The sequence below is a fragment of the Eriocheir sinensis genome, chromosome 60, assembly GCF_024679095.1.
Source record: "Eriocheir sinensis breed Jianghai 21 chromosome 60, ASM2467909v1, whole genome shotgun sequence".
NCBI lineage: Eukaryota > Metazoa > Arthropoda > Malacostraca > Decapoda > Varunidae > Eriocheir > Eriocheir sinensis.
The window spans coordinates 9,223,471-9,247,468 of record NC_066568.1 but is presented as its reverse complement, the minus strand read 5'-3'; the positions used below and the strand labels follow the sequence as shown (position 1 = coordinate 9,247,468).

Genomic DNA, 23,998 nt, shown 5'->3' with positions numbered 1-23,998 from the left:
GGCTGCGCGGACTTATCGTAGAGTCGTAGAGGGTACAGCTTGCCATGACAACCACCCAGACATGAAGAACACGGGGACACAACGGGACAGGTGCACACACACACACACACACACACACACACACACACACACACACACACACACACAGACACAGACACAGACAGAGTGATATACGGAGATTTCAAGCGCCCAGTCTCCAGACACACCACAGATAACAGCTCCTGGGAACAATTAATTCGTCATGCACAATATCAAACAAGGACCACAAGACGACGGTCGACCTAACATGGCAGCTCCTGGAAGCGGATTGTTCGGCAGCTTCTCTCATAGGTAAAGTCTAGGGGCATACGCTAACACTGCGCGTGGCCTCGGTGCTTATCTCCGTCCCATTGGCCTTTTTTTACAGTAAAGGAAGGAAAGGGAAGGGAAAGGATAGGAGAGGGAAGAGAAGAGAAGGGAAGGGAAGGGAAGGGAAGGGAAGGGAAGGGAAGGGAAGGGAAGGGAAGGGAAAGGAGAGGGAAGGGAAGGGAAGGAAGGGAAAGGGAAGGGAAAAGAAGGAAGGGAAAGAAAAAGTCGGAAGGAAAGGAAGGGTAAGGAAGGAAAGGAAGGGTAGGGAAGGGAAAGGAAGGAAAAGGAAAGAAAGGGAAGGGAAAGGATATGAGAGGGAGGGAAAGGAAGGGTAGGGAAAGAAAGGGTCGGAAAGGAAAGGGAAGGATAGGGAAGGGAAATGAAGGGTAGGGAAGGGAGGGGCTGGGAAGAGAAGGGAAAGGAAAGGGATGGGAAAGGAAAGGGAGGAAAAGGAAAGGAAAGGAAAGGGAGTGAAGTGAAGGGAAGAGAAGGAAGGGAAAGGAAAGGGATGGGAAAGGAAAGGGAGGAAAAGGAAAGGAAAGGAAAGGGAGTGAAGTGAAGGGAAGAGAAGGAAGGGAAAGGAAAGGGATGGGAAAGGAAAGGAAAGGGAGGGAAAGGAAAGCAAAGGAGAGGAAGTGATTTTATAAACGTCAAATTGGTCTTCTTCAACAATATTGTCGCTGATTTGTCTTTTTTTGGCCGTTTTCGAAGGCGTGGTTTTGTTGATTTTCTTTTTATTTCACTTTTTACGACTGAGTTTGTAATACATCGACCTTGCTAAGAATCCAACACTTGTAACTAAGAAACACTAATACGACATGCTTTCCTTCCCTTCCCTTCATTCCCTTCCCTTTCCCATCACTTCCTTTCCTTTCCTTTCCTTTCCCATCTCTTCCTTCCCTTTCCTTTCCCATACCTTGCTTCCCTTCCCTTTCCCATCTCTTCTGTCCCTTCCCCTTCCCATCCCTTCCTTCCCTTCCCATCCCCATCCCTTCCTTCCTTTTCCCTTCCCTTCCTTTCCTTTCCCTTTCCCATCACTTCCTTTCCTTTCCTTTCCCATCTCTTCCTTCCCTTTCCTTTCCCATACCTTCCTTCCCTTCCCTTTCCCATCTCTTCCGTCCCTTCCCCTTCCCATCCCTTTCTTCACTTTCCCTTCATTCCCTTCCCTTTCCTTTTCTTTCCGTCCCCTTTCCTTTCCTTTCCGTTCCGTTCCTTCCCTTCCCCTTCCCATCCCTTCCCTTTCCCATCTCTTCCTTCCCTTTCCCTCCCCATCCTTTCCTTCCCTTTCCCTTCCCATAACTTCCTTCGCTTTCCCTTCCCATCCCTTTCCCATCCCTTCCTTCCTTTGCCCTTCCCATCCCTTTCTTCTCTTTCCCTTCCCATCCCTTCCTTCCCTTTCCCTTCCCATCCCTTCCTTCTCTTTCCCTTCCCATTCCTTTCTTCTCTTTCCCTTCCCATCCCTTCCTTTCCTTTAAAAACCTAGCGCCTGTCAGATGTTGGTGTAATCCATTCTGCTGCGGCAAGTGATTCATCCTCCCTGTCCTCCCTGACTTCTACAATTCCTGGTATTCCGTCGGTATCTTAGACTGTTATCTGTTATTAGTTCCCTGTTTGATGTGACCCGCCCAAGTCCACTGTTTTTTTCATAATCGTCATTACAAATATTTCAACCACTGTCTGTTTCCGAGTGGTGCGTGCGTCATGGGTCCCCGTGTTACAGCCAGCATTGTTCTGTCCATTCATCTTTGTGCTTCTTTTTCTTTTTCTTCTTTTTTTCTTTCCTCTTCTTCTTCTTCCTTCCCTCCCCTCTTTTCCTTTCCTTCCTTCCAATCCCTTCCTTTCCGTCCCCTTTCCTTTCCTTTCCTTCTCTTCCTTTCCCTTCCTTTCCTTTACCTTTCCTTTCCTTCCTTCCCATCCCATCCCTTCCTTTCCTTTCCTTTCCTTTTAATTCCTTTCCTTTCCCTTCCTTCTCATTCACCCTCTCTTTTACCCATTTTAATCCTCTCTTTCCTTCCTTTCCTCCATCTTGCTTCCCTTCTCTTCCATACCCTTTCCCTTACCTTCCTTTCTCCTCCTTTCCCTTCTCACAAGTCCATCCACTTATCCCGTTCTCTTTCTTTCGCCTATCTTCTTTATTTCCCCTCTTTCTCTTTCATTTCCCTGTCCTTCCCTTCCCATCCCTACCCTTCTCTTGCATTTCAATTCCTTCCCTTCCTCTACCTATCCTTTTATTTTATGTTCCCTTACTTAACTTTCCTCCACTTCCCTCCTTCTCTCCTTTAACTTTCCTTCCCTCCCCTTTCCTATTCTTTCCTGCCCTTTCCTTATCTTCCCCTCTGTTCCCTTCCTTCTCTTCTCTCTTCACCCTTCCCATTCCCTCCTCTTCCCTTCCCTTCATTTCCCTTCCTTTTTTTCACCTTCCTTATCTCCTCTCTTGCTCTTTCCCTTCCCTTCTCATCCCTTCCCTTCATTCCCATCCTCTCCCTTCCCATCCAAGGCCTCCCTATCAACAGTGGGTTATCTCGAAGCTCTGATAGCAAGCAAGGTCGTGATAAGGCGGCAGTGGTTCGCCCTGGTCAGAGCTCTACAGTGCCCGGCGGGAGGCGATCTGTTACTACTGTGTGTTACTCCCCTGTCTGTGCGTGGTGGTGATTGTTTTGGAGTTGTGAGTAATAGTAGTGGTGGTGGTAGTAGTAGTAGTAGTAGTAGTAGTGGTGGTGGTAGTAGTAGAATGTGTATGTAACGTTTGCGTAGCTATTGATATATAATTGTGCATACATATCAGTAACGAAATCAAGCAAATATATAAAGAAAATCGTTAATAAATAACTAGAAAGATAGACTGACAGATAGATAGACAGCTAGACAGATTGGTTTGAAGGTAGATAGACTAACACAAACACACAATCACTGATACAGGCAGACATAGATAAACCAATCAGTACATTCCCGGGTCTCAAGGTTTCGATCACAAATGACCTAATCACTCTTGCGTTTTACCTGGCAACACGTGAAGCGCTCAGCCCCTGAAGCAACAGGTGTGAAGGAGAGAGACATACCTTGCCAATCACAGCGGCACGGAGGCAGAGGTGTTCCCAGTGAGGCGGCGGTCACGGCTGGAAGGGAGAGAGAAAAATATTGGTTATTTTAGGTTAGGTTATCGTTTTTTACAGTAAGGGCAGCAGCTCAAGGGCAAAAATGAATAAAAAGAAATGTTAACTAGCACAGCTCCCATGAAAGAGAATGGGCAAAACAGTGGTCATTTTCGGAAGGAAGACATGGTAGGGTTCGCTTAGATTAGCTTAGGTAGTAGTAGTAGTAGTAGTAGTAGTAGTAGTAGTAGTGGTAATAATAGTAGTAGTAATAATAATAAGACTGTATCCTCCATTACAACTCAAAGACGTCTAGTTACTTTTTCTTTATAGAGACAGACAAATGTGGGTGTTCGGATACGTTATCGCCTTATCGTGCTTGTGATGTCGCGTCGTGGGAGTGGTTTACGAGGATATGTGCACCTGGGGTCTATATTATCAGGCACACACACACACACACACACACACACACACATCAGTAGTATTTCAATGGGTAGTTTTATGAGCCTAGTAATAGTCTGACAAAGCCTCTGCTCATAAAATAGATAAAAATAAAGTCAAATGAAATAAAAATAAAGTAAAAATCTACGTAAAAAAGTAAACTAGTAATCAGCAAAAAAACGTTAAAAGTAAAACAAAAACAAACAAAAAAGTCCAAAAAACATGGATAATAAGTTAAATATAGCAAAGATAAAAGAAAAAAGTAACTCCGATAAAGAAAAAACAAGTCAGACAGAAAAATTTAAGTCATTGAGAAGAACCCGACTGACCTCCTTTGTGGCCTTGGGGAGTTGTTGTCGCGGGAGCCGAAAGCATCTGCTTTACCGGCTATTACTAAAATTACAGGCTCACGGCGTAGATGGGAAAGTTTTGAGCTGGATCAGGGCGTGGCTTAGTGGTAGGAAGCAGAGAGTGCAAATCAATGGTAAGAAATCTGAATGGGGCAGTGTTACGAGTGGAGTCCCACAGGGGTCGGTGCTGGGTCCTCTGCTTTTTATTATTTACATCAATGACTTGGACACAGGAATCAGTAGCGATGTCAGTAAGTTCGCAGATGATACCAAGATCGGTAGAGTAATCCAATCAGACAGCGACGCTACCGTTCTCCAGGATGAGCTTGACAGACTATATGATTGGGCGAGGAAGTGGCAGATGGAATTCAATGTCGGGAAGTGTAGCATTTTGAGTGTAGGTAGGAATAACCCCTTACACAATTACTCCTTAAATGACACTCCTCTAAGCAGGTCTGGGCGGGAGAGACTTAGGAGTCCTAGTGAGCGCTGACCTCCGTCCTAGGGCTCAATGCATTCAGGCTAAAATCGGGCAAACAGAGTACTAGGTTTCATCTCAAGGAGCGTGAGCAATAGGAGCGCTGAAGTCATCCTCAAACTTTACTTAGCACTAGTTCGACCTCATCTCGATTATGCAGTTCAGTTCTGGTCCCCCTATTATAGAATGGATATCAAGATGTTAGAATCTGTACAGAGGAGGATGACGAAGATGATTCAGGGGGTGAGGAACTTGCCTTATGAAGACAGGCTAAAGCAGTTAAATCTACACTCTCTAGAAAGGCGAAGGGTGCGAGGAGACTTGATCGAAGTTTATAAATGGATGAAGGGATTTAATAAAGGGGATGTCAATAAAATTTTGAGAGTGAAAGAGCCAGGTAGGACGCGTGGAAATGGTTTTAAGTTAGACAAATTCAGATTCAACAAAGACATAGGCAAGAATTGGTTCACTAATAGAGTGGTGGACGAATGGAACAGGCTTGGGAGCCATGTTGTGGGTGCCAATACCATAGATACATTCAAGAAGAGGTTAGATAAAGCCATGGATGGTGAGGTTAGGTGGGGTTGAGTGTACAGGAGCTGCCTTGTATAGGCCAACCGGCCTCTTGCAGACTCCTTACGTTCTTATGTTCTTATGTTCATACGAGCGAACACAAGTAAGAGTTAAGACAAAGACGCCGCGCGCACCAAGGACGGGAGATTTGCCGGACCGAGAGAGGTGACGCCGGACTCATGAAACAACCTAGAGATGCATGTTCGCGTACAGGGTGCTGGGGAAGAGAAAACGGTGTGTGTGTGTGTGTGTGTGTGTGTGTGTGTGCGAGACAGGTGACGCCGGGCTCATGAAACAACCAAGAGATGCATGTTCGCGTATAGGGTGCTGGGGAAAGAAAACGGTGTGTGTGTGTGTGTGTGTGTGTGTGTGTGTGTGTGTGTGTGTGTGTTCGTCATGAGTCTAAAATTATTGGGAAAAGATGATCGGATAAGAATATTTGGAAAGAAAATCACTTATTATATACTTGCTTCGCTAAAAAGGAAAGAGGAGGAGGAGACGAAGAAGGAGGAGAAGGAGGAGGAGGAGGAGACAGCAAATGATAAGTAGGTATATCAATCTCTTAATTTAGCATCACAACCTCGACAAAAAAAAAACATTCACGCTCATATCAAAAACTGTCCCTTTCCCAGACCATTCCCTATAGACATCAGCTCCAGCAATATCTGTCAGCCGGGCGCCGTTCCCTACCAGCTTTCTGTCAGCCACTTTTACGGGTTCATGGCTACATCGAACATTAATTTTCTCTGCTATCATTAATAAGTCGTTAATAGGCCAAGAAAATAGGGGAGTATGTGGAACAGAAGGGAGGTGAAAATAGTAGAAAATAGCTTAGAAGTTGAAGTTGGGTTTTGAGTCGATAATTATACTTGGCATCTCTTAGTGACAGTGAGCTTGGAATATAGCCGTGTGAAATGAACTTGCACTCACCACCACCACTACGACAAACATCACCACCACCACCACCACCACCACCACAGTCATCACAGCAGGAAACGAAGAAGGGGGAAAGTGCTATAACTGAAGGGATAAAGGAACAAACCAAACGTGAAGTGAATGGAAACTGTCACTGAAAAATTAAATAAAAATATGATTATGAGAATTATTAACACGTAGTAGCTACAGCCAGATGCTCTAAAACAAAAATATATAAATGACTAACAAAAAAAGTGACAGAAAATAATAGACCAAATCTAAAGTGAAGTGATGAATGCGAGTCAAACAAAAACAAAAAAAATATAAAACTAGATAAACTAATACGCATACTAGACAGATAAAATACATAGGAAGAAATATATATAAATTATGAACGAAAATTATAGCAGAAAATAATAAACGTAATGTAAAGTGAAGTGATGAATGCAAGTAAAACAAATAAGAGATATAACTAGATTAATTGACATGTATAACAGAGGCAGACACAATACATGCAAGAACAAACAACCGATGAGAGTAAATAGACAAAAACATGAAAGTGAATGGGACAAAAATGTGTTAGTGAAATGAGAAGGAAAAAGAAAGTAAAGCGTGAAAATAGAACCAGATTTAAGAAAGGTAGTTAATCGACGAGAAATATGGAACGAACAGAGAGAAAATTAGACTGTTAGAAGAGAAATAAAGGATCAATAGCCACAAAACTTTGAGTAAGAGTGAAATAAAACGAAATAAGATAAAAATCGCATACGGTGTTTGTGTTGATAAAAAATAACGGCAGCAAAGAGTATAAATAAAAATGAACATACAAAAAGGAATGAAAATGAGAAAGAAACAAGGAAGCTTAAGTAGGAACAAATAATAGTAGGAATAAGGAGTAAGAAGGAATGACAGTAAGAAAATATATTAGAAAAAGAAAAAAATACGAGGGAAAAGTAACAAAAAACGGAACTTTGAAAAATATAACAAAAATAACCTATCAGAATTTGTTTATCTCGGAAAAGGAACAACAACAACAACAACAACAACAACAACAACAAGAGCTACTACTACTACTACTACTACTACTACTGCTACTACTACTACTACAAAAACAAGAAGAATAACAAAAAGATAAGAAAGAAAACCAAAAAAAAAGGAGAAGAAAAAAGAAGAAAAAGAGAAAAAGCAAAAGAAAAAATATACCTCAAAATTTAGCTCAACAGAAAAGCAACTTCCCCTTACACACACACACACACACACACACACACACACACACACACACACACACACACACACACACACACACACACACACACACACACACACACACACACACACACACACACACACACTTCTCTCCTCATCAGCTCAACGCCAAATGAAATGAGTTTTTTGTAAGTATGAATAGTAATAATAATAATAATAATAATAATAATAATAATAATAATAATAAATAACCCACCATTCAATTAACCAGTAAGAAGTCTCTCCCAATCACTCTCTCCCTAAGGACTTACTAAAATGTTTGTCAACTTAAATATGTAATTCTGTTCATCTCTATAAGTCTCTCTTTCTTGTATCTAAGGCGACGTTGTATTGTTTTTGTTGCTTGTATTGTTCTCTTTTGAATTATTTTGTCTTTGTGATAAGTAAAAAAAAATATGGTAGTTGTCGGTGGTGATGGTGGTGGTGGTGGTAGTGGTGATGATGATGGTGATGGTGGTGGTGGTGGTGGTAGTGGTGATGATGGTGATGATGGTGGTGATGTAGAAATGGTAATGTTAGCAGCACTGGTTATGGTGAGAATAATATAAATAGTACACACACACACACACACACACACACACACACACACACACACACACACACATTGATAAGCCTCGGTAGCTGCTTATCAATATAGCAATAAATTCTCTCTCTCTCTCTCTCTCTCTCTCTCTCTCTCTCTCTCTCTCTCTCTCTCATTACCAAAGGAGAGAGAGAGAGAGAGAGAGAGAGAGAGAGAGAGAGAGAGAGAGAGAGAGAGAGAGAGAGAGAGAGAGAGAGAGAGAGAGAGAGAGAGCTATCGTACTTTGTGAACAACTTTAACGAATTAATGAGTAAATCCAGCGTATTAATTTACAACGTTCATAATAGTCGATGCAAGTAGGCGAAAAAAACAGTAATAGAAAGTAAGCAAAGTTAGGGGCGCACACTACAGCTACGCGTGGCCTCGGTGCTCATCTCCGTCGCATTAAAGGTCAAAGGTCATATTTTCAAGCCTTAAATAAAGAGACTGAAGGAAGAATAAAGTCTAAAAACAAAAAGTCGACAAAAACACAAAAACGAAAAAAATATAGATAAACACGCATAAAAAAGCAAAAGACAATAGATATAAACAAAAGATAGATAAGAGACAACATGACTAAAAATAAAAGTATATACAAAGAGAGAGATCAGGCAAAGATAACAGCCTGATTTCATAACATATCTTCACGGTGCAGTCTGCCATCTGTTATCTATTTGGGAAGCGCTTATGTAACACTCTTATCATAATCCTTAGAAGGCTTATCGTTGCTCTTTCATACACGGGAAGATAAGTAAGGAAAAGCTGCCACAAGGATCGAAATAAGCGCTATACAGTGTCTTAGAAACAGCGTCGTGTTGCCGGTGTAGTACGAATCAGCTCGCAGAAAAAAATGAAATGTGCTTACTTTTTAATATTTCAAGTTTCATCCAACCTATCACTTCCCATAGCTGTGAAAGAGTGGGCGGGGCCTCTGCGTCAGTTTAGTGCGCGGTGACTTCACATTATTAAGAGGACATCAGAAGGCCATCCATGAAAGCAATTAAGACTCACTCACTCACTACGACGTTGTGAATACTCGTAAGTGCATATCGAGGATTATTTTTGAGGCTAACAGCATAATTGTTGCCGGCCACTGCGGAGCTCTGCGCTGATAGTGGAGCAGGGCCTGAAACGTCATCAACGGTAAACGGTAACATTCATACATACACACATACATACATTCATACATACATTCTGACCTCCATCACCGTTTTTTCTTCCTGCAAAAGACACACCACCACCTCGGAACACAATGAAAAAAGCAAATATCAAAATAGAAAAAAATCTTCCACAGGATCACTCTCATTAAACCGGGAACAACAATTAGCGCGCTTTTTTTCTACGCTTTCTTTTTGTTGCCCTTGAGTTGCTCCCTGTGCTGAAAAAAAAAAAAAAAAAAAAAAAAACAATACGAAACCTCTCTGACTATGCATTACGACACTCCCTCAAACCAAGTCACATGTCTCCTTTTTCCCAACCTAAAAGACATAGTACTTGAGACTATGGGTCGTATTTTAAAACATATTGTCCCCCGAGTTTACATATTAGACGAGGCTTTCATAGGAGTTTTGGGAATTTCCAGTAGTAGTTTTATGACCCTGGTGGTAGTTTGACCCTTACTCTGTACTGTGAACCCAAGAAAACACTCATTAGAACCCAACTGATCCCCTCTTTGACCTTTAGAAATACGTAGTTGATGTAAGAATCCAAAGTATCTTATAATACGGACCTATAAAGAAAAGACACACTACCACCTAAAGCCACAGAGGAATATATATAGAATTGAAGATAGAGAGGGGATAGGATGATAGAGGTTGAAAGGAGGATAGATATTGCCTTGAAACGATAGAGAAAAGACGGATAGTAACGCTGTAAGACCATTAAATAGAGATCAACGGATGTTAAGATAGGGAGAAGTAAGTTATTCATAAAACCATAAGGGAAAGAGTACTTCTATATATGTGTTATGATAGTGAATAACGATAGAGATAAAGTCAGTCATTCAGTATCAACTAACTAACTGTCTCTTCTTCTCCCCTTCCCTCCCCTTTCCTTCTCTCCCCTCACCGTTTCCCTTCCCTTCCCTTCCCTTTCCTTCTCTCCCCTCACCGTTTCCCTTCCCTTCCCTTCCCTTTCCTTCTCTCCCCTCACCGTTTCCCTTCCCTTCCCTTTTCCCTTTCCTCCCTCCTCTTCCTTTCTCCGTACCCCTTCACCCCTTCCCCTATTATTTCGTCCCCTTCCCTTTCCCCACCCCTCCCCTTCCCTTCCCTTTCCTACCTTTCCTCCTTCTCCCCTCCTTTCCTTTCTCTCCTATCCCTCACTTCCCTGCCCACTTTCCTTCCCTCTTCCCATCTTCCCTTCCTTCCCATCCCTTCCCCTCTCCTTCTTCCCTCCCTCTCCTTCCCATCCCTTCTCTCCTCTCCCCCCTTCCTTCCCTTTCAAACTCTCCCCTCTCCTATCCACTCCTCCTCCTTCTTCCTTCCATTCCCTTTTCCCTCCCTCCCTCTCCTCAAACATCCCTCCTACCCTCTCCTCTCTTCCCCTTCCCTTCCCTTCCCTTCCCCCTCCTCCCCTCCTTCCCCTTAACCCCCCCCCTCCCCCAGCATGAGGCAGGTGTGGCGGTGTCGGGTGCGCGCGAAAAACAGCACCTGTGGCCACGTCCTCATCGTCGTCGCCTTCCTTGTCTTCACGCTGCACGTCATCACACAGAGACAGGTGGGTGGGGGAAGGGGGGGGAGGTAGATATAGGTAGAGAGGGAGGTGGAAGTGGAGGAGGGGAGGTGGTTGCAAAGGGATGAAGGGATAGATGGGTGGTGGATAGAAATAGATAGATAGATACTGTGTGTGTGTGTGTGTGTGTGTGTGTGTGTGTGTGTGTGTGTGTGTGTGTGTGTGTGTGTGTGTGTGTGTGTGTGTGTGTGTGTGTGTGTGTGTGTGTGTGTGTGTAATTAGAATATGCTTAATCAGTAATGAGTCTTTATATGAATCAAATTGGCTCTTCCTTTGATATTTTTTGGTACATGTTTCTGCGTGTCATATGTAACCTTCCCTTCCTTCCCTTTCTTTCTTTTTCTTATTTCAATTACCTCCTTTTCTTTCGCTTCCTCCTTTTTTTCCATTTTTTTCTACTTCCTTTCGTTCCCTATCTTCTTTTATTTTCCTTTCTTTCTTTCTCTTATTTCTATTACCTCTCTTTCTTTCGCTTCCTCTTTTTTTTCATTTTTTCTACTTCCTCCCTTTCTTTCCCTATCTTCTTTTCTTTTCCTTTCTTCTACTTTTTCCCATCCCTTTCTTTCAATTCCTTTCTTTCTCTTTTCTTCTATTTCATTCTTTCTCTTCACTTTTTTTCCCTTTCCTCTACTTCCTCATTTCCTTTCTCTTTCTTTCCTTTCTTTCTTTCTTACCTTATCTCCCTTTCCACCCTCTCCCTTTCCTTTCCTTCCCTTCCTTTCCCTCCCTTTCTTCTCTTTCCTCCTTTTCTTTCCTTCCCTTTCTTTCCCTTTCCTCCCCAGCCGCAGGATAACACAAGAGAGTTTTCGGTACTGAGGGACCCCCTGCCGTTCCCCATGCCCCCCGCCCCCCTACATGACAATCCACAGGCCAACTTTCAACTGGGGACGCATGGAGACTGGCAAGAAGTAGGTGTCGTAGTAGTAGAAGTAGTAGTAGTAGTAGTAGTAGTAGTTGTAAAAATAGTGTAATAATGATAATGATGATGAAACTGATCAAAACAGTAATAATAACAATACTAATAACAACAATGATAATATAATAATAATAATAATAATAATAATAATAATAATAATAATAATAATAATAATAATAATAATAATGGCCAAAGGAAAACAGGTTCAGTATACCCAGCCAGGACCTCAACTCGACAAGGGGTGTCTACGTCCTTAATCAAGCCCTATTTGTCACGAATACCTGTGCCGGGGCTCGATTACAGACGTAGTCACCCCAGTGTCATAATACTCCTGGAAATCCCTAAAACCCCTACGAAAGCCTTGTTAAATGTGAGTGGTTGGACGCCGAAATGTGTTACCATCTCCTTATCGTGAATACTATCTTTCCCTCAGGCCCAGGGCTCGAACCGGGACTTCTTCCTATACTCAGCCTACCTCGACCGGCGGGGCAAGAGAAGCCAAGTGGTCATTGTGGCCATAGTGAAAAAGAGAAAAAAGGTATGTGTGTGTGTGTGTGTGTGTGTGTGTGTGTGTGTGTGTGTGTGTGTGTGTGTGTGTGTTACTTTTGCTCTTCCGTTTTTCCTAAAGTAAGCAGATTAGTAGTAATGTAAGAAGTAGTATCAGTATGGAGTAAGTAGAAGTAGTAGTAAATTAAGTAAAGAAGTAAATATATAAACAAGTAAACAAACACCAAAAACAAGTGACAAAAACACACCCTTCCATAGGGATAACAACACAGGTGCTCTCACATCAGCTTCTAGGACACAGGTATAGTCTTCCACAAGTAACACACTACACAGGTATCATAACACACACGAACACTCTTCCACAGGTGACCTAGCACAAAGGTACCTATCCTAAAACCGAAACCCTTTCCTTCCCATCTCCTTTCAGTTTCCTTCCATTCCCTTTGTCTGCTTTCCCTTTTTTTCCCTTTCTTCCTTTCCTTTCCTTTCCTTTCAAAAAAACTTCACTGTTCTTCCCTTCAAATCAAAGAGCACACAGGTACACTCTTCCACATGTATACAAATTCTCAGGTAAAATATCGCTTATTCTTTACCTTTTTACTAGGGCAGCGTTTGGCGGGCATTTGTGTTTGTTTGTTATGCCCTTTTGCTGTTTCTAGTGACGTAAAGAAATACAAAACTAACACACAGGCATACTCCTCCACAGGTACCCTAACACACAGGTACAACACTCTCCCACAGGTGACAGGGTGCCGCGTGTGGACTGGTAACACAAGCGTGGAAGTCAACGCCAAAACCAAACTCATCCACGAAAACTGGAACCTCGTGTACTCGGCCGCCCTGGTGCAGTGTACGGTGCCTAGTGACTCCCGCCCGACCTACGTGTCCCTCCTCTCACAGCCCACGACGCTAATACCCGTGCAGGACATGGAAGCCAGGGAGCGCCAGGGCCAAATGAGCGTGTGCGTCAAACCACTTCACTATGGCTATGACCGCGCTCTGTGGCTAGTGGAGTTCATCGAGCTTTACCGGCTGCTCGGGGCTGACAAGTTCATCTTCTACAACCACACGATGGGGCCGAATATAGAGGCTGTAGTGAAGCATTACATGGACGCGGGGGTGGTCACGCTGCTGCCCTGGTCCCTGCCGGTGATCACCCAGAAGGAGATTAGAACTGAGGGCATATTCGCGGCTCTCAATGACTGTAACCTTCGCTCCGTCCACCGCTTCCCCTTCTCGGCCATGGTGGACTTCGACGAGTTTCTCATCCCGAGAAAACATGACTCGCTGCTTGATCTTCTGGCTTCCTACGGTGACAACCATAGTGCCTACGTGTTTCAGGTGTGTGTGGCGGTAAGGGAAAGGGTGAAGGGAAGGGAAGGGAAGGGATGGGATGGGATGGGATGGGATGGGATGGGATGGGAAGGGATGGGAAGGGAAGAGAAGGGAAGGGAAGGAATGAAATGAGATGGCATGGAAGAGAAGGGAAGGGAAGGAATGAAATGGGATGGCATGGAAATGGAAGGGAAGGGAGGAGAGTGGAAGAAAAGAGAACGGAAGGGAAGGGAAGGGAAGGGAAGAAAAGGAAATGGAAGGGTAGGGATGGGAAGGGAAGGGATGGGATGGGATGGGATGGGATGGGAAGGGAAGGGAAGGGAAGGGAAGGGAAGGGAAGGGAAACCTAACCAAACCTAGCCAACTAAAACCACACCAAACCAAACCAAATCCAAACCAAATCCAACCGACCCGAACCAAACATAACGTAATCCAACCCAAACCCTTCCTTACCTCAACCTAACACTAATCTAACTTAAACACACCCTTGCAGAACGTCTTTTTCTACCTGTACTGGGAGAACGACACCGCAGTAGCCTACGAGACGCTGAGGAGGGAAGGTGTGACGCCGGTGGAGGGGGAGGGGGAGCCTTACCTACTGACTGCCTTCAAGACTCGCCGAATGGATACGCCACACAAGTCCGGCATTAGGTCCAAATACATAGTGCGCCCCGAGAGGGTGGTGGAGCTCGGCAACCATCACGTGTGGGAGTATGTGGGTGAGTATAGAAGAGGAGGAGGAGGAAGGTGCTAGGGAAGGAGAAGGAAGGGGAGTTAAGGAAAAGTAAGGGAAAGGAGGACGGGGGAGGAAATGACAGGGATGGAGCTGGAAGGAGAGGGAAGGGGAGGGATGGAGAGAGAAGGGAAGGGAAGAGCTGGAAGGTGTAGGAATGAAAGGAGGTGGAAAGAGAGGGAAGGGTAGGGAAAGGAAAATATTGAAAGGGTTTTTGAAAGGAAAGAGACGCGAAGAGGGGCGGGATTAGGAAGGGAAGGAATGAAGAGGAGAGATGGAAAGGGAAGGGAAAGGAAGAGAAGAGAAGGGAAGGGAAGGGAAAGAGAGGAAAGGGTTATTAATAAGATGTAGAGGGAGGGGAAGGGAAGGGAATTGAAGGGAATGAAAGGGAAGGAGAGGAAAAGGAAGAGAAGGAAAGGGAATGGAAGGGAGAGAAGAAAGAAAAGGAAAGGAAGAGATAGGAAGATGAAAAGAAATGAATGGAAAGGGACGGTGTGGAAGGGAAAGAAGATGAAAAAAAAAGGGAAGGAAAGAAAAGGTTAGAAAGGGAAGGGAAAGAAATAAAGAAAATGAAAAGGATGAGGTAAAGGATGAGAGAGAGAGAGAGAGAGAGAGAGAGAGAGAGAGAGAGAGAGAGAGAGAGAGAGAGAGAGAGAGAGAGAGAGAGAAGAGAGAGAGAGAGAGAGAATACTACTCACTAACCCTCCTTCTCGTCCATCGCACCCCCAGACGGCAAGAAGATGATAAAGAGGGTGCCCCCCGATGACGCCCTTTCGCACCACTACCGCATCTGTGAATACGGCGGATACGAGTGTCTCAAGCACCCCGCCCACGTGAGTATGCCGCCGCCTCGCTCCTCGGCCTGACTGGTGCTCTCTTTATGGGTGACATCAACCATAGTGAGACGGGACTGGGGAGACTGTTTTGGCGGAGGAGGAGGAAGAAGAAGAAAAAATGCACTTGAGAAAATATTGAGAGGCATGAGGAGGAAAAGGAGGTGGAAAAGGAGGTGGAGGAGGAAAATATACTAAGGGTCATTTCCTCCCTGCCACTCTGCTAATCCCAACACCCATCTCTTCCTCTCATATCTTGGCTATAGGTAACATATGAGAGGAGGGGATGGATCTTTGGACTGTGTGGCAGAGCGTAGGGGAGGAAAGGACCCTCAGGAACCAGCGCCAAAGCGGTCTCTCCAATCTGGTTTGATTATATAATGCTCCTTCTCTTTTTCTTTCTCTCTCACCTTTGTCCTATCTATTCTCATTCTCTTTATCTTCTCACCCCTTCGCTTTACTCTTCTACTACTTTTTAAAACAAAGGAGACAGCTCAAGGGCACAAAAAAAAGGAAACAATAATAAAATAAAGCCCGCTACTCGCTGCTCCTACAAAAAAGAATCAAAAGAAGTGGCCGAAAGAGTGGTCAATTTCGGGAGGAGAGGTGTCCCGATACCCAACTTTACTTAACTTTACACCAAAGATCCGCTCTCGCTATACTAGCACCCACCAAACTGACCGTGACATTTCCCAGCATACACCAATAGGGTTTATGATTCCCACTATCAATCAATCACATGCAGTTTCAGTTAAAGAGGTGTAATTGGCTTGTTTACTGGCTAACGATATGAACTTTACCTTCCTTTATCTATCAATCAATGTATCTAACTATATATTTATCTATTTAGTGTGTGTGTGTGTGTGTGTGTGTGTGTGTGTGTGTGTGTGTGTGTGTTTTACGTCTTGGCCTATTGCGCCGGTAGGCTTCTTCGCGGTGGATCCTGAATTCCTGATGGTCGGTCCAAGGCCTCTTCCCGGTGGGGCCTGATGGTCGGCCCTGCCCGTTCTGGCGCAGGCGAGTGTTTATAGTGGCGCCATCTTGCATTGGCTCATGCTGCCCTCCCGGAGCTCATCTTTAGTCCTAGAATCTAGAGTCCGGGTTGATAGGTGGTCTTCTGGACAGCATGTGGGTAGTTTTAAGCCACTCGGTGGCGGCTGAAAAATCCCAGCTTGGTGGGTCGGGGATTGAACTCGCGTCCTCCTGAACGCGGGGCCGTCTCGCTATCCGTTTAGCCACCGCCTCCCCCTCCCCCCCCCCTGTGTGTGTGTGTGTGTGTGTACAGTAAAAAACCAGCTGAAGGACAAAAAAAAAAAAATAGAAAAGCCAGCGTGTGTGTGTGTGTTTACAGTAAAGGAAGCAGCTAAACAAAAGCAAACAGTAAATAATAACAGAAAAGCCCGCTCTGTGTGTGTGTGTGTGTGTGTGTGTGTGTGTGTGTGTGTGTGTGTAGTAACCTGTGCCTATGTTAACAGGTGGATCGCGCGGCCCACGCGTGGCTGACCCGCATGTACCGCCGCGTGCTGGACAACTGTGCACAAATCTTCCCTGCCGATGGGGCGTGTCCAAAGGCGCCGCCGCTGGGCTCACCCTTCTGATGCTGCCTCGCCCGTAAAATTCCAGTCCCTAAACGGGTATGTGGTCCCCGGGTAAAGTTGCTCGGGTATGGCTCCTTAACTAACCGTGGAGGGTCCTGGAAAATACTCTCTTAGTGATTAACACTAAATTAACTGACGCAACTTTAACCTAACCAAACCAAACCAAACCAAACCAAACCAAACCAAACCAAACCAAACCTAGCCTACCCAAACCTAACCTAACCAAACCTAGCCTACCCAAACCCAGCCTAACCAAACCCAACCTAACCTAACCTAACCTAACCAACCAAACCCAACATAACCAAACCTAACCTAACCAAACTTAACCAAACCTAGTCTACCCAAACCTAGCCTAACCAAACCCAACCTAACCTAACCTAACTTAACAAAACCCAACCAAACTTAACCAAACCTAACCTAACCAATTCAAACCTAACCAAACCTAGTCTACCCAAACCTAGCCTAACCAAACCCAACCTAACCTAACCTAACTTAACCAAACCCGACCAAACCTAACCTAACCAATTCAAACCTACCCAAACCTAGTCTACCCAAACCTAGCCTAACCAAACCCAACCTAACCTAACCTAACTTAACCAAACCCAACCAAACTTAACCAAACCTAACCTAACCAATTCAAACCTACCCAAACCTAGTCTACCCAAACCTAGCCTAACCAAACCCAACCTAACCTAACCTAATTTAACCAAACCCAACCAAACCTAATCAAACCTAACCTAACCAAACCTAACCTAAGCAAACCTAGTCTAACCAAACCTAGCCTAACCTAACCCAACTTAACCTAACCTGGCCAAATCTAGCCTAACCTAACCTATCCAACCTAACATAACCTAACGTAATGTAATCTGCCCCTTTTAGGAACGGGCGCCACATAGCAGCCAAGGATCCCCCCCCCCCCCCCGCCCTGCCCCCTCCCTCCCCCCACCCAGTGTCCCCGGTGCCTTTCAACCCCGCGGTGCCTCAAGCAGTGCCTTAAGAAACACACTCAGGTGCCAAAGAGACAGATGTGAGCACAGAGGCAAGGCGCCCTTAAGTGAGTGCCATAGTCTCACGTTTCATTGACCAATCATACATATCATATCTCTCTCTCTCTCTCTCTCTCTCTCTCTCTCTCTCTCTCTCTCTCTCTCTCTCTCTCTCTCTCTCTCTAACGTATTTTCTCTTCCCTTATTCCTCCTCCTCCTTCTCCTCTGGTGCCTTCTACTTTCCTGCCTTTCGCTGTATCATGATGTAAAGAGATTTATTTATTTCTTAGTTGTATGAATTAAGTTACTAGTCCGTGTAAATATTTGAGGACGAAGTGTTTGTGAAGGTTGGTGTTGTTTTTTACTTACACACACACACACACACACACACACACACACACACGCACACACTGAGGATCTCACCCTTAGCTCTGATGTGCCTACAAAATGACGTTAAATAAAGATATAACAATTAATATAATAGTTTACATATACCTTTGTTTTATACTAGTCAATTTTGCCTTAAAAATAAGACGATATGAGAGAGAGAGAGAGAGAGAGAGAGAGAGAGAGAGAGAGAGAGAGAGAGAGAGAGAGAGATCGGCTACCTGCAGCACGTCTCCATCGTATTAACCGCCGTAATTTCACGAGTAATAAACGAATGTGAGAGACAATCTTTCACGATTCGTCTTGATAATAATAATAATAATAATAATAATAATAATAATAATAATAATAATAATAAATAAAAATAATACTACCAGTAATATTAGTACTATGACAACAGCTATGAATGCTGGTTTTACCGTAAACAATAATAATTCAACATGCACTTCACCTTAAAGGCTGCAATGTTACATCATATAAGTGAAAGGAATGATGATGATGATGATGAGAAAAGAACAGAAAGATCATGAACAATAATGCCAACAACAATAACAACAACAACAACAATAATAATAATATACACTAAAAATGCAATAGTAACTTACCTAAATCACCTAAACCGGTCATGCCCTAATCTCACACTAACACACAAGTATATGGTAGCCTAAACACACCTGACTTCCTGCACTTAGCCTAATAGCCTTTGAACAGCAGACTTCCTTTACACGTAGTAGCCTAAACACACTTTCCAAGCACACAAACACACCTGCCCTATCCACACACACTCTGGGCAAAGCCAAACACACCTAACTCTTCCACACACCTAAATTTCTTGTACTACAGTCGGTTCCATTCCATCTGTACACAAGTGAGCGTAGGCGTGGCATGTGGGTATGGTTAGTTTGTGACAGTGAAATGTGATGTTGATGTATACAAAAAAAACGTGAGGGTTCTTTGTATACATAAATCATTCACATAATGGACAGATGAAATGATACAGACCCGCTAGCGTTACCAGACTGCCATACTCGGAACACTACATTCTTCAGTTTCTGCCACACAAATTGCGATATTCAATCAGTCATTGCTAAAACCGTTAATGATTGATGTCTTTTGCAATAGTTGTGGGTCAGACGCAGGAAAATACACACAACGACTATTTCGCAATGCCACACAGAAGATTGATCGGACTTCTATGGGTGATTTTCCTTTTCAGAGTGCAGAAGCAGTTAAAACTATTTCATGGATCGCAAAACAGTCCATAGATATCCCAGAACGTCTACGAATGGCTTTTAAAACAGGCGAACTGAGGCGCCGAGATTATTAGAATTCGTGTCAATGTGGTAACGATAAAACCGGCTATAACGCTGAGTTGGAGTCGCTGGTCGAAAGTAAACAACCACACATACACGCCACACACTCCTTCACACCCTTTTCGCACCCTGGCTCTCCCTGCACCCGCCCGCTGCCTCACCCTGCTGACGGCGGCCCGGGCGGTGCAGGAACGTGGAAATGTTGGTGTTCGAAGCGCAGCGACTCCTCACCCTTACACTACAGAAAGAATACTGAGGGAGAAAGGGAAACGGGCAGCTTTTAAGGGGGACTCTGTTATTAATTTAACTATGTATTTAATCTTATTTAACTATATTTACGGATTTAAATATCGTTATTAATATTTAACTAGCTGCATTATTTTCTAAGGATAGCTCTGCTGTTTATTGAACTATTTGTGCGTCGTTATTTAACTATATTTACGGATTAAAGTACCTATTAATTTATTGATATGACTTGCAGTATTTTCTATTTGCTATACATTTATTTGATCTCCGATATGTTAATTTTTGTCCATTTTTTCAGTTGTATTTACATGTCAAATACCAACATATATTTGATCAAACATTTTTTGCTTGTTTGTTTACTGAATGATAAGCTCTTCATTTAACTCCTTTTCTTATCTATTCATGTAACTGTCTAATAATGTTCTACTATATTGTCTGGTGAAAAAATAAATAGAGATATATATGAGTAGACAATTAAACAGATAACTCATATAGCCTAATAGTCGCCATTGATTGGTAATAATATATTCAAAAGATCTTAAGAGAGGCGACTATCAACGGATTGATTCCTATACCAATAAACAGAAAGGTGAAAAGATGGATAAACGAAAAATTAAATATAGGTTGTGTTAGGCTACTTCTAAATGAAACAGATAATCAGGAACACGGAATACTTTAATCTGTAGCATACGGGTTAAACAGATTTATTAAACAACCATTATTATTATTATGTATTATTATTATTATTATTATTATTATTATTATTATTATGTATTATTATTATTATTACTGGATACACTCGGAATACATTCATGAAGCTCTAAAACCATCTCACGTATAATATTTATCACTACAACTGCGATAATTTAGATATATAAGCTAAATTTCCTAAGCGTCGTATTACTATTTATAAACAATTAACAGTCATGTCGCTGGATTGGCTTTTTAATTTCATCTTTGGGGCGGAGTTGGTCTTAAGAGTTGGATTTTCACTGGGTTTTACTGACAAGCCAACAGGACACAAGAAAAGGGAAGAAGTAAAAGGTTATATATGTTAAAAATAATAACAATAAAATGGAAGAGAAGAGCAAGGGAAGTAAGAAAAAATGGAAAGAAAGTAAATAAAAGAATGCCCCTGGCCGAGCTGCGGGCGAAGGACGACGCTTGGCCCAGGCCATCGCGCCCAGGCAGGATGGGCCCAGGGGCGTCAGGGTGGAGGTCATCGCCGGCGGTAAGCGGCTTATCACCGAGGGCATGTTGCTCGGCCGGTTGCTGGACAATGTGGAGTTCCTCCACTTCTCGTTGTTCTGCGACGGCGGCGCCGCGGGCGGCTTCACCAGCCTGCGGTGCAACGGGCGCCCGTGCTGGGAGGCGGCGGCACCCGCGTCGTGCCCCCGGCCTGATCGGCAGCCACCCCGTGCCTTGGCAGCCCCAGGCCGCCCCCCCCTTGCGGATGATATCCCGACTGTTCCTGATGATACCCCAGCATGCATCCCCCAGGTTGATGGTCCCCCTGCCATTGACGTGGCTCCAGCCGTCACACCCCAGGCTGATGAAGGCCACACTGCCGACGAAGTGGCCCCAGCCTGCACGCCCCAGGTTGCTTGGCCCACTGTGATGCCCCCAGCCTCGACCATTGAGGCCAATGATGGGGCAGAAGTCACCGACGTGGCCGCAGCCACCACCACCCAGAGTTGCCGCGGGCGGGTCACGCGCCGCCGGACGGCCAGAAAGACGCCGAGGCGGACGCCCCAGCAGCAGGAACCACCGAGGGGGGCGCCTACGCCCCCTTATACCTTGGTGGACGCCTTCCTTGACGGCACCGCCATCATCGCCGTCGCCGCGTCCAGCATCCTGGCCTTCTACACCTTCTGGTGACGCCCGTGACCGGAAGAGGCCAGTGCATGAGGTGGGCCACAAAATTACGGGCGGGTCTTGTCTGGGAGGATCGGGGCTCGCCCGTCAACGCAAAACACATAAACACATGTACGGAGTTGGATTTTCACAGTAATCAAAACATATTACAAACTCAGTCGTAAAAAGTTAAATAAAAGAATTAACAATACCAACCAACCAGGTCTTGAAAAATGGGCAAAAACAAAAAGAAAAATCGGGCACATTGTTGTTGATGAAGACTAATACCACGTTTACAATATTATATTACATTCTCAGTCGTAAAAATGTTATATAAAAAATCAAGAAAACCAATTCTCCACGCCTTGAAAAACGGCTTGAAAAGACACACCAACCACTGAATTCATGAAAACTAATTCGACATTTAAGGACTCAGGCGGTCTATAGACTTTCGAGGAGTAAATAGCAAAATAGTGAGCCTGTTGCAGAGATGGAAATTTTATTGCGGGAAATGATGGAAAGTAATTTGAAAAGATAGTATCAATAAAATAAGAAAGCAAGTTAGAATGTAGTAAGCAAGTCAGCAAAAAGAAAACGGGCTTGACAGATAAAATAAAACAATAGCTAGTACATGAGAAAAATAGAAAAATTAATTTAAAAAGTTAAATAAGAGAAAAAGCAATACACCGGAGTCCACATACAAAATAACACAATATAAACAAGTCAGCCTAGAGAATGGTCTTGGCGGCCTATACAAGGAATACACTAAGATATACCAAAAAGGAGTCAGACAAGAAAAGCGAGTCATCAGCCACAGAGAATAATATACAAACTACTCAACATGGAAAACAGTCTTGACGGAGATAAAAGAAAGCGAACGAAGACAACTGAAAACAAACAAAACAAAGTGTGAGCGAGCAAGCACCAGGCACGTAGACGCGATTTTAAACAGCTACAGTTCATGTCATATTCTTACAAGACATTCTAGAGGAAACAGAGGTCAAAAAGAAAAGTATAAAAACGTGAATACCCCTACGATAGAAATGGCCCCTGTCTGAACCTGAACCATAGCGCAGAGAACAGACATGAAAGCGGTAACAGGCATGACTCAACAACCTTTCGACCCTGGTAAAAAAGATATTTGGTGTGTAGAGATGCCACACTAGATGTAGAGAGGGAGAGAATAAGGGAAGAAAGACTGAAGCCCATAACCGCAAGCATTTCCTCAGGGCTCAAACACACACACACTTGATAAGGCTTTAGTAGAGGTTGTGTTACTAGTTTCATGGGTGGATGTTAGGAGCTTAGTGATAGTTTAACAAGCCTTGGGAGAGGTAGTTTAGTATATCCATGGGTAGTTTTATGAGACTGGTGATAGTTTGACAAGGCTTTCATTGAGGTTGTGTTAGTGTGTCCATGAATATTTTTATGAGCCTGGTGATAGTTTGACAAGGCTTTCATTGAGGTTGTGTTAGTGTGTCCATGAATATTTTTATGAGCCTAGAGAGAGTTTGACAAGGCTTTCATAGAGGTTGTGTTAGTGTGTCCATGAATATTTTTATGAGCCTGGTGATAGTTTGACAAGGCTTTCATAGAGGTTGTGTTAGTGTCTCCATGAATATTTTTATGAGCCTGGTGATAGTTTGACAAGGCTTTCAAAGAGGTTGTGTTAGTGTCTCCATGAATATTTTTATGAGCCTGGTGATAGTTTGACAAGGCTTTCATTGAGGTTGTGTTAGTGTGTCCATGAATATTTTTATGAGCCTGGTGATAGTTTGACAAGGCTTTCATTGAGGTTGTGTTAGTGTGTCCATGAATATTTTTATGAGCCTGGTGATAGTTTGACAAGGCTTTCATTGAGGTTGTGTTAGTGTGTCCATGAATATTTTTATGAGCCTGGTGATAGTTTGACAAGGCTTTCAAAGAGGTTGTGTTAGTGTGTCCATGAATATTTTTATGAGCCTGGTGATAGTTTGACAAGGCTTTCATAGAGGTTGTGTTAGTGTGTCCATGAATATTTTTATGAGCCTGGTGATAGTTTGACAAGGCTTTCATAGAGGTTGTGTTAGTGTGTCCATGAATATTTTTATGAGCCTGGTGATAGTTTGACAAGGCTTTCATAGAGGTTGTGTTAGTGTGTCCATGAATATTTTTATGAGCCTGGTGATAGTTTGACAAGGCTTTCATTGAGGTTGTGTTAGTGTCTCCATGAATATTTTTATGAGCCTGGTGATAGTTTGACAAGGCTTTCATAGAGGTTGTGTTAGTGTCTCCATGAATATTTTTGAGCCTAGAGTTTTACAAGGCTTTCATAGAGGTTGTGTTAGTGTCTCCATGAATATTTTTGAGCCTAGAGAGTTTGACAAGGCTTTCATAGAGGTTGTGTTAGTGTCTCCATGAATATTTTTGAGCCTAGAGAGTTTGACAAGGCTTTCATAGAGGTTGTGTTAGTGTCTCCATGAATATTTTTATGAGCCTGGTGATAGTTTGACAAGGCTTTCATAGAGGTTGTGTTAGTGTGTCCATGAATATTTT

The 23,998-nt window shown here is 43.5% G+C and overlaps 2 protein-coding genes across 28 annotated transcripts in view; one reads left to right on the top strand and one right to left on the bottom strand.

Annotated features, from left to right (window-relative positions):
* Nucleotides 1-19,596, bottom strand: part of LOC126985886 (uncharacterized) — a 130,442-nt gene extending 110,846 nt beyond the window's left edge. Inside the window, exons 1-2 of the mRNA XM_050841398.1 lie at nucleotides 19,525-19,596; nucleotides 3,408-3,464 (exon numbers count right to left, since the gene is read on the bottom strand). The gene's annotated coding sequence lies outside the window, so the exon portion shown is untranslated. The remainder of the gene's footprint in view (nucleotides 1-3,407; nucleotides 3,465-19,524) is intronic.
* The window catches only part of LOC126985883 (beta-1,4-galactosyltransferase galt-1-like), a 50,647-nt gene extending 27,476 nt beyond the window's left edge, over nucleotides 1-23,171 (top strand). For 3 of the 27 annotated variants that reach the window (XM_050841389.1, XM_050841394.1, XM_050841385.1), the window contains exons 2-9: nucleotides 10,629-10,740; nucleotides 11,544-11,663; nucleotides 12,105-12,209; nucleotides 12,920-13,519; nucleotides 14,007-14,232; nucleotides 14,976-15,079; nucleotides 16,555-16,713; nucleotides 19,267-23,171. In XM_050841389.1, coding sequence (XP_050697346.1) covers nucleotides 10,629-10,740; nucleotides 11,544-11,663; nucleotides 12,105-12,209; nucleotides 12,920-13,519; nucleotides 14,007-14,232; nucleotides 14,976-15,079; nucleotides 16,555-16,677 — 1,390 coding nt within the window. In that variant the 3' untranslated portion in view covers nucleotides 16,678-16,713; nucleotides 19,267-23,171. The other 24 variants (XM_050841386.1, XM_050841390.1, XM_050841384.1 and 21 more) reach the window with 22 other exon arrangements.
* Nucleotides 23,172-23,998: the final 827 nt, after the last annotated feature.